The sequence below is a fragment of the Puntigrus tetrazona genome, chromosome 18, assembly GCF_018831695.1.
Source record: "Puntigrus tetrazona isolate hp1 chromosome 18, ASM1883169v1, whole genome shotgun sequence".
NCBI lineage: Eukaryota > Metazoa > Chordata > Actinopteri > Cypriniformes > Cyprinidae > Puntigrus > Puntigrus tetrazona.
Genome location: NC_056716.1, coordinates 10,232,841 through 10,254,715, shown reverse-complemented (window position 1 = coordinate 10,254,715; position 21,875 = coordinate 10,232,841). Strand labels below are relative to the sequence as shown.

Here is a 21,875-nt window from a genome sequence, read left to right as displayed (position 1 = left end):
GTGCTGCTGTCTATAAAAAAGAAATTCTAATAATCTTTGTTTGCGTGTGTGCACAGAACACCCAAGTCATTTGAATGACATGAAGAGAAAGGCGTAAAAAAAAAAGAAGAAAATATTGAATTCAGTAGCATTAGAGATAGTTGAGCATGAGAGAGAGCTTTTAGAGTGACCTGTAATAGGACTAGAGTTGGCTCTGACTAACAGAACCATACACAGAGGAAACTCCGCCCCTTCTCTCTCAGCCTATAATAGCCCACTATGGAGCCCGAGTCCAGAAACAGATGAGTGCTCTTTCACGCCACAACTGCTCTGGACACCCTTTGGCTGTCTCTTTCTACCTGCTTTTAACTTCTCCATACCGGATACCGTCTTTCAGGATACTTTTTCTCACTTCATTGACACTTTTGCATGGATTACTGATTTAAAAATGCATTCCCAGCTGTTGTTGGATGAATTCAGCCATGGTAAGTTACCTGTTCTTACCTGACTTCACTTGTTTGAACCTTGCCGTTTAATTTGTAACGCTTACTAATAAGGTGACCACTGACTACGTTTCAGAGACCTTGTCCCTCTATCTCTGAGCGCATGCAATGCAGACACTGAATTTTAGTGGGGGATTTATGGTGACAGGTTGGGAAGGGTCCCAGAAACGGTGTGCACGGACAGCTTCAGGATTTAGGAGTGACAGAATGGTCCTGGCACGGCTCGCTTGCGCACAGCGAAGCTTCAAACCTCTCATAACCAGAAGTGCATCAGTGACCCCTACATCAGAACAGTTACAATTTACAGCACGGCTTCGTTGGAACATCGTTAAGTGAATAGATATGGCCCAGAGCACATCGTGATATAATTACAGAGTGCGCAAATCAGATATTTGGTAAGAAGAGCGCTGATTCCCCAATAAAACTCTAGACAGCATGTGCTCACAAGCAGTAAACAGAATGTGGTACACAGGAGTCCAGCAAGGAGAGTCGTGAGAGGGTGTAGGAGGCTCACTGGACCGTAATAACTGGCTCACATGATTATGTAAACTATAGATCATGGAACATTCCTCTACGGATTTATAGTTTCGATCAGTAGTTTCTTAGCGACGTCTGCAACAATTAAGATAAATCGCTCTGCAGGATGGAAGTGTCAGTCATCTGAACGTTATGTAATTAACTGCGATGGTTGTAGGGGTAGCCTGCTGGTTAATAATACGGGCTGCTTTCACAATGCAAGCAGCCGTGACCCAGGAACTGTAGAACGCCTGGCCATTGTGCCCTTGAACAGCAAACCCATGATTTCCCTCAAGGGAACTTCTGTACTGGAAGATGTTTTGCATAAAAAAAGCATGTTAAATGGTGTGTAAATGCTTAAAACATTACACATTCATTCTGGCGCTGTGTTCATGCTGTGGACGTGTGATTGGTCCGGAGAAGTTCACATTTTGTCTGGTAGCCTCATTTTATGGAAGCGGGTTGTGAGCGTTTGTTTGTTTAAGACAGTCGGTAATAAGCCTCAATGTTTGACGTGTGTGAGAGAACGACACACCTCAGGTGTTACCCAACACCTACTGTTCTCCTTTCATGCTCCAGGTAAGGCCACATTATCGCACCACTAGTGTGTGTTTATATTTATCCTTATTCAAATTAATCCCGAGGTTTGCATGGGTCTCTTGTGTGTTGTATGGCTTGATTTGGGTTTCTAGAGCGGCTGACCTATAAGACGTTAAGTGTGAAACAGGGCTGTGTGAAACTCTTCCATCATAAAATTTTAATAAGCAGTAATACTATACGTCTTCAGGTTACACAACATTGCCGAGGTGCGTAACCCCTGAATATTTCCACATATACACAGTTTGCACCCTATATCAGACTTATTTATTATACTCACAAAACTTTTTTTGCAATTTTGCCCTTTTCTATACATTGACTGTTAATAAACGTTATTTATTATTATTATTATTATTATTATTATTATTATTTAACTTTTTACTAGCCTAGGTTTTATTACTTTTTTATTTCATATTATTTATTTTTGTTATTTTATTACTTCGAATTTTATGCAGCGCAAGATTGTTGATAAATAAATACCAATAGCCATAAAAATAATGCATAATTCATAATAAACAACGCATTTCGCATTTCTGATGTTACGGTAATTTATAAAAAGGTTTTCTGCTGGAATTTAGGGGTATATAAAAGGCGTGATGTGATGAATAGGTCTCACACATGGCAGTGGCGTGGTGTTACTCTAAAGCGCAGTCGTAGTGCGGCATAGAGGCGAGCACATGGGGATTCGCGCGCCTCTGCTGCTGATGCTGCGCCGCATCCATCCATTCATTCAGCGCTGGCGCAGCACATGCAGTCCCGAGTGTTCTGCTCCAACTCACGCAGCTCGGTTTAGCTACGTTTAGCACGTTTTTAAACCGTATTGGTTGCCGTGTCTGCCTGGAGGAGGCTTGTGTGCATCATGCTTTTTGGACAGCTCGTCTTCGGCGATGTTGCAGCATCATCATGCGTCTTGCGGTCAGACCTCCGCTCATAGCCATATGAAGGCATTCGGATAGCAACCATAACGTGCTTTCTGGACATAACGGAGACGAAACAGGGAGGGAAAGACCAATCGACCCAAATGCAGTAAGTAGAGCTGGATCGGAACACGCTGTCTGCACATCAGATAAGAACATGGGCTATGAAGGATGTTGTTGTTTTTAGGCTACTCTTAAAATGGTCATGGGTCGATGATGCTGTCGTGATTGTGATGATGGATAAACTGCACGCACACAGCATAAATAAATAAATAAAATTAATATTTAACAAAGTACGTATGTAAGTAAACCCTGAAAGTTTAAGATACGTCCAAAACGAGTTACATCACCACCGACCCTGAACTATTAGGATATCAGATTTGATGGCAATAAATTTTGAATGATGGGAACATTGAGATCTGAAGCAGTCTGCCCCTACCGGCAGATCCGGTGTCAGCAGCGACTTGTTCATTGACTAACCAAACTAGTTAGGACAAACTAAACCGACCTGGACAGAACAAAACGATCCTGCTTTATCGTCGATGGACGAGAGGTCGGCATCTGGAATTAAACCCCCCCTCCTCAAATAACAAGCGACATCAAAAAAGAGTAGGTTATGTAACACCCTGCAGCAGGTTCTGCGTTGACTCCTAATTTAGTTGGAATATCGCATGCAAAATACACAGGCCACTTATTATTGTTTATTAAACAGCGAAAATATTGTTTAGGGAAACCTGTCTTAACAAATTATTTTTGTAACTCCATTTGATGCGTCAGTGAACAGAAATAACCCCAAATATAATAATAATAATAATAATAATAATAATACTATAATTATGATAATAATAATAATAATAATAATAAACCTTAAATTAGCGTATAATTAGCGTATTTTTTATTGTTGACTTTTGAGATGCTTTCCAGTTTAAAAGTATTTTTAATCAGGCGTAGGCTCTTATTAGCTATACAATATTTAATACTTCTACCATATATTTGTTTAAAACATTTAGTTATACATTAGTCTTGTGGTAAGAAATATTTAAAAACTTTTTTGTGTATTTGTATGCGCTGTTGGTGAATAAAAAATAATATTGTGATTTCAAGTATTCTGGCCCTTCGTGGATTGTGTAGATATCGCAGTGAATTTCAATTCAATGAGTTTGAAAACGGCGCGGTTCCCATAGCAATAAAAGAAGCGGGAGGAGCGCTAAGGAGCGTTCAGTGCCCATGCGTAGTAACGCTTCATAGAGCGACTCTTCGAGCGGATAGAAATAGGAGGGCGAAGGGCGCATGCGTAGCGGCGCCTATTCACAGTGCCTCAATACAAGAGCTTCACACGGCAGTTTGAGAGCGGAGCGCGCTGGTAGCGCATACAAACCTGACCAAAAACGGTTAGGAATAAAACATACATGACACCCGTGAGACGAGTGAGTACACGTTTTATGTCTTTACTCTATGTACGAGCCTGTCTTGGCCGTGTATATGGCTATTTGAGCAGGTTAAAAGGTTTATTTTAAAGGCAAAGGGCGGCGCGATGATCAGCCGTGGCACAATAACCTTCTTTGTTCAGGTAACGCGTTTGAATCCCTTTAAAACATCAAGATTTTACACGTAAATTATTAGAGGACACAGTCTCCTCGTGTGTAAGACATTAGTATGGTTATTAAGAGTTTTATTTTACCATCGCCTGGGTTATTATTCTTTTTAATACATAGATTTAGGTGACTTGATGTTTTATGTGAATCCTGTGGTTATTTATTGTTCGTTTTATTTTAACGTCAGTTTTGTAGTGTTTTTATATTTGGGCTTCTTAATGTTTATGCTGGGTTATTGATTCTGTTTTATAGTTTTTGAATTGAAACAGTGTTTTGACTCCGAGCCGGTTCAGTTTTAGCTTTAGCATGTAGCCCGACGGCAAAATGGAGGACCGAAAATGACCAATAAAACCATAAAAACACATCCGGATTAACTGTAAACTTTACGGGACTGCAATATAAACAATCCACGTATATACAGCACCATAGTTTATTAGTTTGCCTCGTTATTGTATTTTGTCTATCAAATCCGCACACTGTTTACTTTAATATTTAATTATTAACTAATTTCTTTAGTTATTCCTGGGCAGCCTTAATATATTCAGTTTTTGAGTGTTGAACGTTGCTGTAAACGTTGTCGTTGTAGTGTTTAAAGGAGTTTATGTGGTAAACCAACTGTATGTTTTGGCTCTGTGTTTATTAAGTAAAACAGCTTCACTTCATCATTGTTTAAATATGACTTTTAGGTGTTGGTTTAATATCAGTATTAGACTGATTCAGTGTTTGTTTGATCCCTCCTTCAGTTAACAAAATGGTTGGCAGCCTGGTCGGCCATCATTTCCCTCACACACTACTGCAACGTGGCTGAATCACCCCCAACCTTTGTGTCTTCAGACACAGGCTGGGACCCGTGTTAATCCATTACATGTGTATTACGATCACTGCGGTGTCTTTTACAGTCTGTCGAGGAGAAACAGGAACCCATGACATCAGATAGTGTAGATGCGTCAGAGTTGGGGTTCATGAACAATCACACACGGGAAAATTGCCCAAGGGGGCTGTCATGAGCGTGCAAGCATTTTTACCGGAGCGGTTTCGTTTAGAAAGTTCAGAACTGAATAAGCGGCCCTCTGTGTTCTTTTGTATATTCTTCTTCTGCTGTGTTAAGCTTATATTACGTTCTTTTCATTGTCCTTTTGTATGGTCGAATGCTTCTCAGATTCATTACGTTTTCAACGTACTCCCTTTAGGAAGAGAGGAGGGATATTTACGAGGCGCGAATGGCATTCTAATTTGAGTTTTGGTCTTCCGATTTACGGTACGTTGCTAATCGGTTGTTTTTCTGCTCTGTTTTGCAGGGTATCCCAGTGTAAAATGGAGGATAGTTTTGATTGCGACTGCGGTGAGCTGGAACCGCCTGATCACTGAGAAGGAATCGTCTCTCTGAGATCATCAACCCTTTCGGTTTCCCCACATCAGGTGCTTTAAACAGGAAAAAGGAAAAGAAAAAAAAAAGTTGATTTATCGCCGTTTACTTGGACCGTTAGTAATGCTGCTGCTCAGGGCCAGTCATACACTGAAAATTTCTGCACTGTGACGATGGTTTTATAGGTAGTGACTTTGATTATTTCAGTTACTTTCAGAGATATTTGATTGGCCTCCAAATTCATTCCATTTAACATTGAAATAAAAAGAGAAAATTTCCCACAGGCTACATAAAAAGCTGCTAAAAAGTGCTGTGGATGATGACAACATATCTTGGCAACGTATCTGAAACAGTTCCAGGCATCTCTCAGAATACGCTGTAACAGTCGTTCGGGAAAACGCTCAAGTCTTTCGTAGGCTTGAGTGTTTGTCTCGTCTTTTTTGTTTGCCTTGCCTTTCTAAATTAGCTCAACTCGAGATCAGCTGCATATCAGTTAATCAGAAATCCTTCCTGCTATAATATCTGCACAGAGCTGCTCTTGTAGGCCGCAAAATGGCAGAGAAATTTGAAAGCCTTATGAACATTCACGGCTTCGACCTGGGCCCTCGCTACATGGACCTAAAGCCTCTGGGCTACGGGGGCAACGGACTGGTCTTTTCCGCTGTCGACACCGATTGTGACAAGAGGGTCGCTGTGAAAAAGATAGTCTTAACCGACCCTCAGAGCGTCAAGCACGCGTTGCGCGAAATCAAGATCATTCGCAGGCTTGATCACGACAACATCGTGAAGGTGTTTGAAACGCTGGGGCCCAGCGGCCGGAGGCTCACGGAGGATGTGAGCTCTCTGACGGAGGTCAACTCTGTGTACATCGTGCAGGAGTACATGGAAACCGACCTCTGTAAAGTACTGGAACAGGGCTTGCTGTCCGAGGATCACGCACGGCTGTTCATGTACCAACTGCTGCGAGGACTCAAATATATCCACTCTGCGAATGTGCTTCACCGAGACCTGAAGCCTGCCAACCTCTTCGTCAACACCGAGGACTTGGTTCTGAAAATCGGAGACTTTGGGCTCGCCCGCATCATGGACCCCCACTATTCCCATAAGGTATTTTTTTTTTTGTCAATATGTATAGCTTTCTGTGTTTGACTTTCATCTCATTGAGAACCATCCAGATGGCTTCTTTGATGGTGTTTGGCTGAGCCATGAATGAGATTTCCTGCCATTCACTGATTCAATGTATCATAGGAAGTAAACAGTAGTGCAACAGTCCTTGAAATGACACCTCTGACTTCCTGTTACTGTGACAACCTTTCCTGTATGTTAACATCCAGTGTGGTTTCTGCATATCCGGTTGTACGTGTATTTTGAAAGGAAGTCGACCTGGGCACTTTAGAAATAGTATGAAAGAATGAGACAGCTGTTCCTTTTATGAATCTGGTGTTGAATATTCAGTGTTTTTTTTTTTTCATATCCTGAATGGAAAAACCTGAATAAGTTTCTGCTGTTGACTTTCCTGTTAATGTTTTTTTATTAGTTCCTATGCTTGAACCGGTCCAGCTTTGCATTTGGAGCGGTGATTTTACTGGCTGATGTCGGGGGATGTTTCTGGATCCAAGCGCACACGTGTCGCAAATTTGTAATCGTTTCTTTTTTGTGGGCTCACATGATCCACATGCCAGCCAGATCTTCTCTCACACATGCATTCAGACGCCTCCTTCGTAGCCTTTTAGAGAGAGAGAGCTGTTCCGTCTTCAGCTCTATGAATAGCTGCTGTCGCTCCCCCGCACATACTCCGTTGGTCTGGGTTTTTTGTACAAGGAACAAGAAAATTGCGAGACGATATCAGACTCTGGTCCTGTAATTACTGAGTCAACTGCTTTACAGACGTGTGATAACTTGTGATAAGTTTGAGAAAGGAAAATCAGACTCGCTGACGACTATGGGTATAGATGGGTATAAGCGTAACAAATGTGGAAAATTAATCAGAATATTTTCAATTGCATCACGTGTCATAAATCTGTTATGAAAACAAGTTTTTACAGTCACCGCTTAGTGTTTCAGCAGTGATTTAAATTTTTTTTATTGGAAACATAATTATCATGAAAGGTGTTTTTTTTTTTTTTTTTTTTTTTTTTGTGGAAGCATGCTCACTCTTGCCATGTGAGTTGTTTTAACCAGCTCGTTAATTTTCATTCACAAAAGCACAGCAAATTTCAGAATATAGGTCATTTAAACTCTTGTGACGTTTTTACCCATCTGTGAACGATTTGTTCCTTGTGCTGTGATCTTGTATGGAGTCTGTATCCTTTATATTTTAGACACATCTGTCCGTTTCTCATAGTTCTCAAATCATTTTTAGACACGCAGATAGGGAACCGTGGATATTCCAATTAGTGTCGAAATGAGACCATTGTAATCAAGAGGCACATTTGCAATACAACCAGGGGCATGTTTCATGTAAAAAGCTTGCCAAATAAGCCAGTCTTAAAGTTATGCCGACTTATTTTGAACCTGATCAGTTGACAATAAGTCCGACTAACTGAAATAAACCTGGCTTATTTGGTAAACTTGTTTTATGAAACGGGCTCAAGATTTACATATTAGGGAAGTTAATATTTATGTGATTGCTAATTGTCCAGAAAATGTTTTTGTAAAGAGGTCAACTCTCAAACTTTGCTTCCATCCATTCCTTCTTTTTCCCCTCTCTCTCCCTTTTTGCTGCAGACTATTGTCAAACTGCTGTGTGCTCACTTTTGCCGACCTGTTTAAGCAGTTTTGTGCATTGATAGATGGAGAACGGGACTGTGTGTGTGACGCCTCTGTGAAACGACCCTTTTCTGCAGTCAGCACTTCAGTGGTGGTTTATGGAGTTTTGTGGGAAGCAAACCTCAGCCATTTCACTGTCTCTAGTTTTATATTCATGAACTTTTTTTTTTTTTCTGAAGCATCTGTTTTTTTTTTCGGTTGCATTCTCTAGAATCTCTACTAAATTTAAGAAATGGTTAAATATTTTTTATTTTTTCGTCGTATTTAAAAGATGACACTTGATTTGTTTAAAAGACAATGTATTCTTGCTTGTATCATGACCAATTAACATTTAATGTCAGTCAGATGTGGCTGAATGCTTTGGCAGAAGGTACCTTTTCAGCGAAAGGAATCCAGTAAAGTCTTTAAAATGGCCTGCATTCAGTAGGAAAGTGCTTCTGGTCTCGCAAATGGGGTCATTTTTGAAGGGCTAAATATGATCTAGCTTCAAGCTATAATTCAGAAAGGCTGTTGTTTAAGCACTAAACATAAGTTAAGGCTCTGTGGCTGAAAAAGTGTTGTTTGCAACATGGCAGGACTAGTCAGGGCTGGGTGAAAGTGTTGTTATTAGGGAGTGTTTCAATGAGGTTTCTCAGACCTGGAGTTGTAATGATTCACCCGTGACTGGAAGCTTTAACTTGAACCCCTCCACATTCAGAACAAGCCTTGTGTGTACAAGAAAGCAAAGGGATTTGTATGTGGTGGCTTATTCTGCAATTTAAAGGTCATTTATTTTAGTCTTTATTCCTGTAACATTTCCTCAAGAAAACTTGCTACATCAAAGGCAAAAAAAAATTCAATATTTCCATATTATATGGACATGAGCTTTTTACCATACCCAGGGCCCTATGAAATCAGTTTTTTTTTTTTTTTTTTTTTTTTTTTTTTTTTTTTTTTCTCTTTGTTACCAAGTTCTGTATTTTAGCATGTCTAATTATTTGAATGCGTAAAACAACTTACGTTTTGTCTTACGGTAGTCTTGAGAATTATTTTCTGGTTAAGTAAATTAAGTTTATTTGTTTGAAATGTGATTACTTTTCAAAGTAGTGTTAGTGCCAGACTTTTATTTTGACGGGTTGCCTTGAATACGTTTTTACAGTTCTGTGTATGTGATATGACCCTAGTTTTACTCGCATCAAACGGTAAAATGCTCATGAATTGACACTCAGAACAGTTCTGGAGATGTTGTTTGTGTGTTTATGTCCTCATTTAGTAAGACGGTGTTAACACCGCGAGCGTCATCCGCACTTCAGTACATGTGCAGTAAACAAACCGCTTGCCTGCACCATTCATTAACAGACACGCAGAACGTTACTAGTGCAGCTACTAGTACATATTGCGTTTTGATTTGAGTGTAACGACCCGCTTTTGGTTAGTTCTTTAAAAACGTACAAATTTCGTGACATTCCGCGTTAAACTCTGAATTCTGTTTTTGAGTGGCATTTTTCGCATAGGGCAAATCATAGGGGCCTATATAGTGAGCTGCATTATTGTTAACAACATGCATAGCCAGCAGCCTTCTAAGATAGCATTGTAACTATAATTGAACCTCATAAGTCACTAATTTGAAACGCTTATGTTTGTAATACAGAAGCGTACTGGGGACTCAGCTCAATGAATTTTAATGGAGTTTGGCTTTCTAGATCAATATACTTTTACATGCGTAGTATTACATACTAATTATTCAACAAGTGTTCAGTTACATTTTGTACAAGTCTTAAAGGTGCAGTAGTGAAAACAGCCAGCTCAATTCTAATGGCAAAACATAGAAAATCATGTAAAGATATGTTCTGCCCTTGATTAGTAAGTCTCAGGAAAAAAATGGTGTTGGACATGGGCTTTTAAAGTATTGTGAGAGGAATCCTGTATTGAAGGGCTGCTGCTTGTTTTTAGAGGGTCTGCTCTGCTCTAGAAACCCGACCCAGTCTGAGGAATGTTTGGAATTCACGTGCAGAGCGGATCAACCCCCTGCTTCCCTTCCTCCTTCCCTTCCCCCTCTTCTCTCTTCTCTTTGTCTGTGTTTGGCTGAGCTCTCTGGATTCTGGTTTTCCTCCAAGTCCTGCTTTTGATGTTTGTGTGTGTCATTGGGTTCAGACTTGTTCTGCCTCGTCTTTGCAGCCGTTTGAGGTTTTAGAGTTTTTGTGAAGTTACCAGAGGCTATTCTAGGTGCTCCTCTGTTCGTTGTGCGCATATGCGTATGTTAAATGAGGTGACTGGAGACTGCGTTTCTTGTACACAGGGGACTTTTAGAGGCATAAATTGGGCCTGGAGTGTTTCTCACTCCTTTCAGCTGTCTTTCTCACATTGACTCATTTTACAGAGAAGCTCTGAACCCACCATCACCAGACTTTGACCTACTTTTGTGGCCTCCAATGACCTGAACTGAAATGGAAGATTTTTTTTTCTTTAAATATTCACCCTGCTCTCTCATACGATAGAGCCAAAATGGAGATTTTTTTTTTTTTTTCCTTTCCTTTTTGTAAAGGAAAAATATTTTTTTGTTGCTGTCGAGCAGTGTAACATCATGTCCATATTTCAACTGGTGCTGGTTGAGTTAAGTCCCCTAATTATGAGTGATCGTAATGCTTGTCTTTAGTAAACACTGATTAAATATGAGCTGTGAATAGAGTCTGTCAATTCTGTCGGAGCATTTATACTTCTTGCCGGTTGGTTTAGAGCTCTTTGCATGAGTCATATGCCACCTCACGCCACCAGTGAGGGGGGTTTTATTTAACATTCAAATGAGTTGCCTAAGATGTGTCATGACTGGTTGGGTTTGACTCCTCCTCTGAATCATTTATGCAGACGTTTGTATTTCACTGACCCTATAAGACAATGCTTTTATCCATTTCTGAAAGAGCACCTACGGTTCTCATTGAATAAAATCATTTGCTCAACTCATATAATTAGCATATTTCTTCATGCAATTTTAATTATTTAAAAGTAATTCAACTAAATTGTGTTATTTGGTTTGGAGTTTCAAAGTAAATCTCTTTAAACAAATGAAAGCTTTGCCTATGCTCTTTCCATTTAAAACATAGACCCAAACAAAGATGCTGTAAGTTTTTAGTTGAGTTTAGATGTTTTGAAATTTGAAGCAGGTTTTTGTTGTGCTTTTGTCTGTCTTGATATTGCTAGATGGTGTGTGTGTGTGTGTGTGTGTGTGTGTAGAGCATTTATTTGATATTTTACCTGTCATAAATACTCACCCTGATGTTGTTACAAACCAGTTTCTTGTTGAACATATTTTGAAGATCCAAATAGTTGTTGGTTCCCATTGACCAGTAGTGAAAGTAATACTTTGGTAGTGAAGGGGGATCAACAATTGTTTGATTAGCAGCATTCTTCAAAATATCATTTATATTAGACACAAAAACTGTTCCAGTAAATAATGACCGTCTTCACTTTGAATTATGGCTTTGTGATATCACTTAAAAGAATATATATATATATATATATATATATATATATATATATATATATATATATATATATATATATATATATATATATATATATATATATATATATATATATATATTTGATTATTTTTATTTGTAGATTTGATTAATATTGTGCAATCTTTCAATATATCAAATCCTGCTCATTTTTAAGAGTTATGCTGTTTCTCTTTAGATGTTGTGCTGGGACATCACAGTTGTTTCATTGCAAGCCATCATTACAGGTGTTTGGTTTTTCTTTTCTGATTGGGCTTAGGTCTGGTGTCTTTAGCTGGATAAGGTTTAAGTTTAATCCTTTAGCAGGATCTTTTTTTTTTTTAATTTTTTTATTTTTTTTTTTTTTTACGTAGTCTTTGAATAGAATGTGATCTGAATGTTAGTAATCTACTTCCAGGTAATCTGCTCTCATTGCATTATGTAACCCTGCACAAGACCTTTTACGCAGAAACTATGACTATGACGATTGTTTCGTAATCCTTTTAAGTTGGTGTTCTTCCAAGCATCTTGCTGTTTTAAGAGGGAGTGAAAGGACACTGAGGTTATGTCGTGAGGGTGTGAAATGTTTTCTCAGTCTGCCAGGCTCTGATGGTATTTGTTACTCCTGAGAAGGTTTTTCAATGGTCATTTGTGAACATATGGTCTGCTGTAATCTGGTTTTAACAGCTTGACACATACCCTGAAAAGTACACGGCCATGGATTCAAAAATAGCCCTACTGAACTGCTGGGAAATTTCTGGCATCAAGAATCGCTAGACTTTTGTTTGTTTTGGCCACTGGATGTGTATGCAGAGTTTGTATGAGGGTGTTTAGTATGAATGGTGACCCATGCAAGCAGGTTGATGTCACTGACTTGTCTGTCCGCCGTTGTGTTAGGCACGAGACGGATTATTCTGGTTCATTTCCCAGAGGAACTGCTTATCTGTGGTGATTCTGTCTGTCTGTGTCCATTTTTGTCATCCTTCAGTCATTTGTCTCTCTGTTTGTCCTTCAAATGTTTCTTGGAGTTTTGTACTGTAGGATCCAGCTGTAGACTGACTCTCATTTTAGCTAAAGGCTAGATGTGAAACTGGGCCATGTGTTGATAACCTTGCTTTAGTGAGGAATTTCTAGTACAGCTGTCTTGAGTGTTTTTTACATGCATGACCTCATCAGTGAATTATTAAATGTTCAAGCAGTAGGGGTGTTATGACGCTATATGTGTGAATTACAATGTCTGCAAGCCTTAAAAAGAGGTTTTGTAACTTCACTGTTATTGCAAAGGAAGCTGACACTGTTTATAAGAAATGATCTCTCTCTCATAGGGGCATCTGTCTGAGGGACTGGTCACTAAATGGTATCGTTCTCCTCGTCTCCTCCTTTCCCCAAATAACTACACCAAAGCCATTGACATGTGGGCCGCAGGATGCATCTTTGCTGAAATGTTGACTGGAAAAACTCTCTTTGCAGGTATTAAAGTGTCTAAATCTTCAAATTTGTTTTTTCTCTCCATTTCTTTGTGACATTATCTAATCTTGCACATAAAGTGATCAGGTAGCTGAACATCATTTAATGTTTGTTCTTTATTCATGTACATTCTTAATCTATTCTAATGTGTTTTTTGTAGTTGTAGTAGTAGAAAAAGAGAAAAGCTGTTTCTGTGAACTCAAACCTTACTAGGGGCAGAACTGTTTTAATGCAATTTAATACAGCTGGTTTACAGGGTTGCCACTGCCATGGAGTTTTAATTGTGATTTCAGTCTTTGTAAATTTATTTTACCAAGTGCTTACCCAGTAATCCTGTACAAAAGGGACAGTCATGGAAATTCATTATTCAAATGGTGCTGGCACCATGAGATTAATATTAACTCTCAGCCTTGCCAAACTCAAACATACACACTAACTAGGCCAGTTTCCTTTGGTATACAAATGTCTCTTGTGCCAAATATTGGCAGTGCTGTTTCCTTGACACAGTTTCTAAATCAAACATTTGTGTTTGCACACATGCAGGAGCTCACGAGCTGGAACAGATGCAGCTGATTCTGGAATCCATTCCGGTAGTCCACGAGGAAGACAGGCTGGAGCTCCAAAGCGTAATACCTGTCTTTATCAAGAACGACATGTCAGAACCACACACACCCCTCGCCAAGTTATTGCCTGGTGTCAGCCCTGAGGGTTAGTTGCACAAGCATTTTTCCAGATTGCATAAAGTTCGTAGAAACTTAATTTCATTGACCTTTAAATTCATGAAATCTTGCACACCATTCTCTTTTGGTAACTCCTTTCCCTTTACCTACCTGCAATCCAGCAAAATCTCACATATTGCTTATTTGTTCACTGTAGCCTTGGATTTCTTGGAGAAGATCTTGACGTTCAACCCCATGGACCGGCTCACTGCAGAAGAGGCTCTTGCTCACCCATACATGAGCGATTACTCCTTCCCTCTAGACGAACCAGTGTCTTTACACCCCTTCCACATTGAGGATGAGGTGGATGACATCTTGCTCATGGACGAGAGCCACAGTCACATCTACAACTGGGACAGGTGAGCCTCAGCTAATGATAAAAATTCAAGTATTGGTTCATTACTCTTTGAAGCAATGTGTTTTAGAGCAGAGACAGTGTAAAGTTGGTTCTCCTGGCTGTCATTTTGCCAGTGCCATAATTGTTTGCATTTCCTTTACACTGTAGGTACCATGAAAGTCAGTTCTCAGATCAAGACTGGCACCTGCATAGCACCCATGAACTGGAAGATGTGCAGCGTGACCCTCGAGCAATGTCAGATGTCACAGATGAGGAGGAGGTACAGATCGATCCACGGAAATTCATGGATGGGGAGTGTGAGAAGTTCCTAGAGGATCCATCGTTTGATCTTCCACCGGAGCGCTCGTGGCAGCAGGAAGATCACCATGAGAACAAATACTGCGATCAGGAGTGCAGCTTCACTTGCAACTACAAAGCTGTGTCCCCATCCTATCTGGACAATCTGATCTGGAGGGAGAGTGAGGTAAACCACTACTACGAGCCCAAACTCATCATTGATCTCTCCAACTGGAAAGAGCAGCAAAGCAAAGAGAAGAATGACAAAAAAGGCAAGACCAAGTGTGAGAAGAACGGCCTGGTCAAGGCCCAGATCGCCCTGCAAGAGGCATCTCAGAACCACTGCGTGGCCGAGAAGGATCGTGAACAGGAAAAACACCAAAATCACAACCAGGGCTTCGATTTTGACTCGTTTATCGCCAGCACCATCAAAATGAGCCTTCAGCCAGAATCCGGCGACGTTGACCTCCTGAATGAGTTAAACACCTCAGTTTCCCAGCTGGACACCCGTACTCCTTGCGGCTCCATGTCTAAGTCCATCAGTCAGGAGAAAGAAGAGAAGTGTCTAGTCAACCTGGCGCAGCTTGGTGTCAGAGCACCCTGTCCTTGGGAGAGTTTCACGGACAGCGATGTTACCGAGAGCAGCCTAATCGACGAGGCTTGCTGGGACGTCCGCAAGGACGAGCAGCTCCAGAAGGAGAACAGCAGCTGCCAGAGCAGTTACTTAGATCGCCTCTTCAACAAGCCGGAGGAGGTAGAGTCCGAGATCCCTGAACCTGTCGAGGAGTCCACACCGGAGGATGACTTCATATCCTGTGGCGGCGAGATCGTCTTTAACATGCAGCTGGAGTCTCTGGCCATTCCGGGGTTCGAGGGAGCGGGTGACATTCCTCTGAAGTCCATCCAGGCCACGTTAACGCCCTCTGCTGTTAAGCTCTCCCCACAAATAGCCCATAAAACCTACAGCAGCATTTTCAAGCATTTAAATTAAACAATCCACCCCGTTCAAGCAGAGTCCAGCTTATTTTTTATAGAGTTATGTATTTCTGTACTTGAATCATTTTTTTATCTTTTTACATATGGTTACTTTTAAGGAAACTTCTTTCTTTCTGTTTTTTTTTCTTTCTTTTTTTTTTTAAATGTGGATTAAATGTAAGTTAATTCAGTTCATAAATTCATCCAAAGTGCTGGACTGTATTCCTACACATGAAATGTTTTTGCCCTCTAGTTTTCAGTTTCAACTCTGATATTATATATATATATATATTTAAGAAGAAACTAACGCCGTGACATTTGCACACAGTGTACTGTAGATCCACAAACATATTAGGGAAAGACAGAGGAACGACTGTTAAGTAGTGAAATAGATGGTTTATCCATTTGCAAGCAAAGGAATAGAGAAAAAGAGGGCAGATTAATGCACTAACTGTGTGGGAGACGCCGCCACTGACATCATAATGTGACCTTCTGACTGACAGCCAATAGGACTGACACAAGCAGTGCGTCTTGGCCTTTCTCTTCCTGTTGTTTTTAATTAAGGCTAATGTATTTATTTGACCTTTTCCACCTCATTTCCATTTAAAAGCGAAGCCTTTTTGTCATTTTGTTCATACTTTAAACTTCCTCAAACGTGATGCCAGCACAGCAAGCATTAACCGTAGGTTTGCGATGCGTTAACTGTAGGTTCGTAAAGGCGTTATCTACCTCAAGGTAACAGCAGAAGGTTCTGTCTCCCAACTGTAGTGCTTTAAAGAAACACTTGCCCTTTCAACGATGTAGTGCACAGCGATTTTTACTTTACATTTTGCATTTGCCATAGTGAAGTGTTAAGATCATTATTTATTTTTAGCAGATGTGAGATATTTATTTTAAGAACGTTGTACTTTTTCAATGTGAGGCATTGGACTTCCATTCTGGTCTGTTTTTGGCACTCTGTTTGTTTAGCCGTGGATGATCACTCATCCGTTTGAGTTGTACAGAAATTCATGACGTTCTCCCAAGTTCAACCATTTTTTTTCATAAGGATTCACAATAAGGATTTTTTTCTTTTTTTTTTTTTCTTTTTTTTTTTTTTTTTTTTTTTTTTTTTTACTTGTAGGTGCTTTGTACGAGTGGAATACTGCTTTATGGCATTTTATGCGCCTAAAAGTCTTAATTTTTTTCACATATTGTTAGAAATTGTGCATGGAAGAAAACCAATGGAAGGTACATTTAAAATGAAGTTAATGGTGAAGTATATTGTATAAGTCATTAATTTTATTTTAATTGTATGTTTTTATGAAAACTTATTTTTTTCCAAGCGAGCATGATTGAATTAGGTTCGGATATAGCATGTAGAACACTTAAAAGGTTTTTTTTATTTTTATTTTTTGTTTAATTTTGCCTTTAAATGCTGGTTTCATTCTGTTATCATCGGTTCCACTGTAAAATTACATCAATAAAATGGCCAGCAAGTGTATAACTGTGACCTGTCTGTTTTTTTTTTTTTTGAGGGGGAAAATATGCATGGGCAAATTTCAGAAAACACCTGTTGGTCTTATTAGTCATTATTTCCTGCAGGTTTGTGAATTGTTTCATTAGGTTATTCCACCATCTATACAACCACCATGCGATATGATCTTAAATATATGTCCCAGTTGAGTCTTCCCAAGTTCATTATACAGACGTGGAGGTAAGAAGGAACATCTGGCCATAGATCTTGTTCAGATGCAAATTATTGAGTACCTGGTCCCTCCAGTCCAGAGAAAAGGAGGGACCTGATATCACAAGCAAGCATTTAAGACCCCACATGTTCAGAAAGTGCATTCATCTTGACAACATCTTTCCTACGTCTGATAAATAGTTTAGAGCGGACAAGAATTACTTAAAAATAACTAGTGAAGAGCAAAAAAATTGATTCAAATGGTGAAAGAATTTGTTTACCTCTAAAGAGTTCTTAAAATTTGAGTTTGCAAACAAACTTTCACACATATTTCACAGCCAATATCACAGGAGCACATTGACTATTCCATTAATAAAGAGCCCTGATACAAATGTTATAACAGATGGAGTTGCTCAATGTTTGTTGACCATCCATAGCAATGGATGTTTTGGAGTCTGCCGTCATGCCAGGCTCAGATCTTGTGACTGTGGGGTAGAGATACTCCCTTCACTGATGGGGTCACTCTTGTACAGGGGTTGATTCACGGTCTCCCTGAGAAGGCTGTAATTGCCTTGACTGTAAAAAGTAATCTGATTTGCAATTTACCTAGAGACCAGAATATTGAAAAGACTTGGACTGGGCTATGCTGCCTTTCCACTAGGGAACCCAGAACACTTTAGCAACTATACCAATCCACTGAAAACCATGCGGGAGAATCACCTTAGAATCAAGCCTCATATACTTGAAAAATGTATACACCTCTTAAGAATGCGACACAGCTAATAAGCTGTCAAAAATCAATACGCACAAATAAAACTTGAGCTGCTTATAAGACCAAAATGGAGACTATTCCCACCAGACCCCAAAGCTCAGCTGAAGAACGGGCCAGCTGTGAGTTTCAGGATAATAGACCTCCTTGCATGCTTTTGCCCGGTTCCTTAGGAACATCAGCCACAACATAAGTGTGGTTACCATGTCCACACAGCCTGGAGGGAGATGAGGACCTCTAGACACACATTAATCAGCTGGTTTCTTCAACCTGTAGAGATGTTGAACTTAATGACCTGAATTCCAGTCTGTACAGAGACAGCTTTCCATGTCCTCAGGAGATACTACTCTAAGCCTAGGTGTACAGGGGAAATTGTTTACATTTACACAGTGATTTTTTACATTTCTTAAAGGTAGTATGATTTGCTGATAAAGAAGAATCAGTTTGGAACCTAGGTGTTCTGTTTGATGATGGCCTTTCCTTTAAAAAACATGTTTCTAGCATCTGTAAAACTGTTTTTCCATCTCAAAAATATATCTAAATTATGACCTATGATGTCAACATCGAATGCTGAAATGTTAATTTGTTTATGAACTCAGGTCAGGCTATAATTGTAATTGTTATTAGGTGGTTGTTCTGCACGCTTGGTAAACTTCAGCTAGATAAAACGCAGCAGCTACGGTCCTTATTAGAACCAGGAAGTATGAACATATTAGCCCAGTGCTTTCAACACTGCACTGTCTCCTTATTAAACATTGGATGGATTTTAAAATTTTGTTAATTACTTTATGGTTTATCTCCTCAATACTTGAGCAAGGTCTTATCTCATTATAGGCCTCCAAGTCCATCAAACCAGCTGATTAAAGTGTTTCGATCACTTGAAAAATCAGGTAGTAGTGATGGTGCGTGGTTAAAAATAAAGCCTGCATGAAGTTTGGTCTTAGAAGTATTTACTGTAATGTCAGAACAACTGGCATAGATTCTCAGAAGTCAACGCTATGCAAGATTAAAGTAGTTGTATTAGGAGACATTATAACAGAGTCAATTAAAGTAAAAATATATCAAGAATAAATTATCCTCAAAGGTGACGTTATTCTGAAATGCTTAACATGGAAGTGATAACTAAAGATTACATTCTGGTTAACAATAACAAGACAATATTCACAATCAAGTTAATTAACCATTTAAGCTTTGGTACATAACTAGCCTGGCATAGTTTGTGTAATGCATATAAATGATATTTCAAATCATAAAGCTTGATAGCAAAGGAGGTGCTATTGTTTCTCTAAGCAACGAGAGTTATTCGCCAATAAAATGGATTTGTCACCTAGCAACCAGCCAGAACATGTTAGCTACATGCTAAAAACCACTCAGCATCCATTAGCAACTACATGTAAACACCCTAATGCCATGTAGGCAAATGCACAGCCAAGCACCGCTTAGTACTGCAGCGTTTTAACATGATGCTGTGTTTCAGTCAAGACAGTAACCAGTCAAGACTAAGACTAGAAGAGCCTTGAATCATAGTCAATACTGAGTCTGCATGCTTCTGAGTCCATCACAAGACTAAAATCATGGTCTTGGACCTATCATCCAATTTGAGTACAAGATCATATTTCTGATGGAAACAGGAGCATGTGGACTGAATTAGCTCTCTTTTGGTCTAGGTTTTGACCTGGAGTCCATGTTTAAAAAAAGGCCTTCTGCGATAATAAAGTGAAAATTTTTAGCATTAGTATTAGAGTATCAAAAACTAGAAAGGTGGCTGCACTAAAATGCTGCATGTTGCATTAATATTTTGTGTTAGCTCACCCAAATATGAAAATTCTGCCATTGATTACACACCCTCATGTTGTTCCAAACGCACCCGCAAGCCCTTTGTTCATCTTCAGAACACAATTAAAGATATTTTTGTTAAATCCAAGGGCTTTCTGGCCTTGCATAGACAGGACCAGAAATACGATGTTCAAGGCCTGGAAATGTAGAGAGGACCTTAATCTATTAAAATTCTTCCTTTTTCTTTGACATGAGTGTACATTCCTCTGCTTGTAAACAAGGCACAGTGCATGCATGTTCTACGTCAAAATACTGACTCCTGCATCAGCAGCACCACACCACAAGCTCTCAGATTTCAACAAAAATATCTTAATCTGTGTTCCGAAGATGAATGAGGGTGTTATGGGTTTGGAACAACATGAGGGTAAGTAATTAATGACAGAGTTTTCATTTTTGGGCGAACTATCCCTTTAAGATTTATCGAGGGTTTGCTCCGATCCTTAACTCCAGTTAAAGGAGTAATAATGGTGATGTTTGCCTTGGCGAACACTACTAATTCTTTCCTATTACTGAATTTCCCACACCACATTCATCCAGCCTCTCTCTTCATTAGCGTTTCCGCTGCTTTGCTATACAGTTATCAACATTAGCAGACCGCGAATAGTGACAGAAGCATCACCTGCTTCTATTTCCTGTGACTGACAGAGATCCATTACAGCTAACCAACGGTTCTCAGCTCCTCTCGGCTGTGACCTCTGTTGAACTCGACCCATGCTTTGCTTTTTACTGTGCATGTCATACCCAAAGCAGGTCTGTGTCATTCGCACACGAGCCGAGTGACCCTCACTGACAATCCCAGTCAAACTGTCAGATGGCATTAGGATAAAAATAATGGCTGTAGAGCCGAGTGAACAAAAGGATAAGCTGCTTTTGAAGGTAGTCAGCTGACAGCAGCTTAATGGAGCACTTGTTTAACTCAAGGTCAAAGAAGTTCATTTTCACAGATTGCCAGTTACAGCGGCGCACGAGGGAGGAAGCCATTACGCACCCCAAAGTGCTCACAGAACCCAGGAAACATAAGAACTTCCAACATGGCCATAAAGTAGCATCTGGAGAGTGTCACTGGGGTTTATTGCTGTCATATAAAGTATTTTTAGATTGTCAGCTGGCTTTGTTAAAGACCCTTCACTTTAAATCACACTATCCAAAAATGCGCTATTAATAAACCCATTTTTTTTAAAGTAGGCCTATGTGAACACTTGTTGGGTCACTGTGTACAGAATATGTTGATTTGATTCTGGTTTTTATTTCCAGATCAACGTTTTGATAAATAGTGTTACTTTCTGGTCTGAGAATAAATGAGGCTCTATGCTAAATGACAATCCTAGATATTTTATACCACTTTTGTCTTTGCAGTTTTGAATTGTAATGGATAAGCGGTGTTCCAAGAGCGCTGATATAACAGTCCAACAATACCGGGAATATTTGTATTTGTATTACTCCACTTTCATTTCCACACTGCAGACAAACCAGTTATCTGCCACTTACGTCACTGAGAACGTCTCATTTCGGGAAAGTAATAATTATAAAATAAACAGTTATTACGCGACATGCCAGGGTTTATGCCAGGGGTGTCTAATCCTGCTCCAGGAGGGCAAATGTGTGCAGACTTTAGCTCTAACCTGCCCCAACACACTTGAACTGGAAGTTTCTGGTAATCCTGAAGACCTTCAGGTGTGTTTAATCGGGATTGAGGCTAAACTCTGCAGGACAGTGGTCCTTCGGGAGCACAATCGGGAGCAATTGGTTTGTGCATTAGTTGTGGGGATTTTTCGGTTTCTGCAGGTTAAACCGCTGGGGGTGACTTTATGAGTCTCCAACCGCTAGCACACAGACAAAAAGTTCCCAATCCTGTTCTTAGATGCTGCAGGGTTTAGCTTCAATCCTGATTAAACACACCTAAACTAATCATGGTCTTGAGGATTACAGGTAGGTATAGGAGCTAAATTCAACTGTCACTTTGTTTCTTTGTTAGTCCACTACCCCATGCATTCAAATCCACGACACCTGAGATTTATATGCGTTTTTGAAGAACTATTTTGACTTTTGATTTAAGAGAAGAATTTTGTGAGTAAATACACTAATATCGTT

At 39.7% G+C, this 21,875-nt stretch overlaps 1 protein-coding gene across 3 annotated transcripts; it reads left to right on the top strand.

Moving 5' to 3' along the window:
• Positions 1-285: 285 nt before the first annotated feature.
• mapk6 (mitogen-activated protein kinase 6) lies at positions 286-16,999 on the top strand. 3 transcript variants are annotated; one of them, XM_043264792.1, is made up of 6 exons: positions 286-464; positions 5,406-6,580; positions 13,044-13,188; positions 13,729-13,893; positions 14,062-14,263; positions 14,410-16,999. In XM_043264792.1, exons 2-6 carry the CDS (start codon positions 6,026-6,028, stop codon positions 15,527-15,529), a joined length of 2,187 nt encoding a protein of 728 aa, XP_043120727.1. In that variant the 5' UTR covers positions 286-464; positions 5,406-6,025; the 3' UTR covers positions 15,530-16,999. The 3 variants fall into 3 exon arrangements, with proteins under 3 accessions (XP_043120727.1, XP_043120728.1, XP_043120726.1); XM_043264793.1 differs by lacking the exon at positions 286-464 and adding an exon at positions 2,268-2,621; XM_043264791.1 differs by lacking the exon at positions 286-464 and adding an exon at positions 3,793-3,939.
• Positions 17,000-21,875: the final 4,876 nt, after the last annotated feature.

Bases quoted from the DNA above. Each gene is read 5' to 3' on its own strand.
- mapk6 (XM_043264792.1), top strand. From the start codon at position 6,026: ATGGCAGAGAAATTTGAAAGCCTTATGAACATTCACGGCTTCGACCTG. The intron at 6,581-13,043 runs GTATTTTTTTTT...TCTCTCTCATAG, and splicing joins ACCCCCACTATTCCCATAAG to GGGCATCTGTCTGAGGGACT. The intron at 13,189-13,728 runs GTATTAAAGTGT...GCACACATGCAG, and splicing joins TGGAAAAACTCTCTTTGCAG to GAGCTCACGAGCTGGAACAG.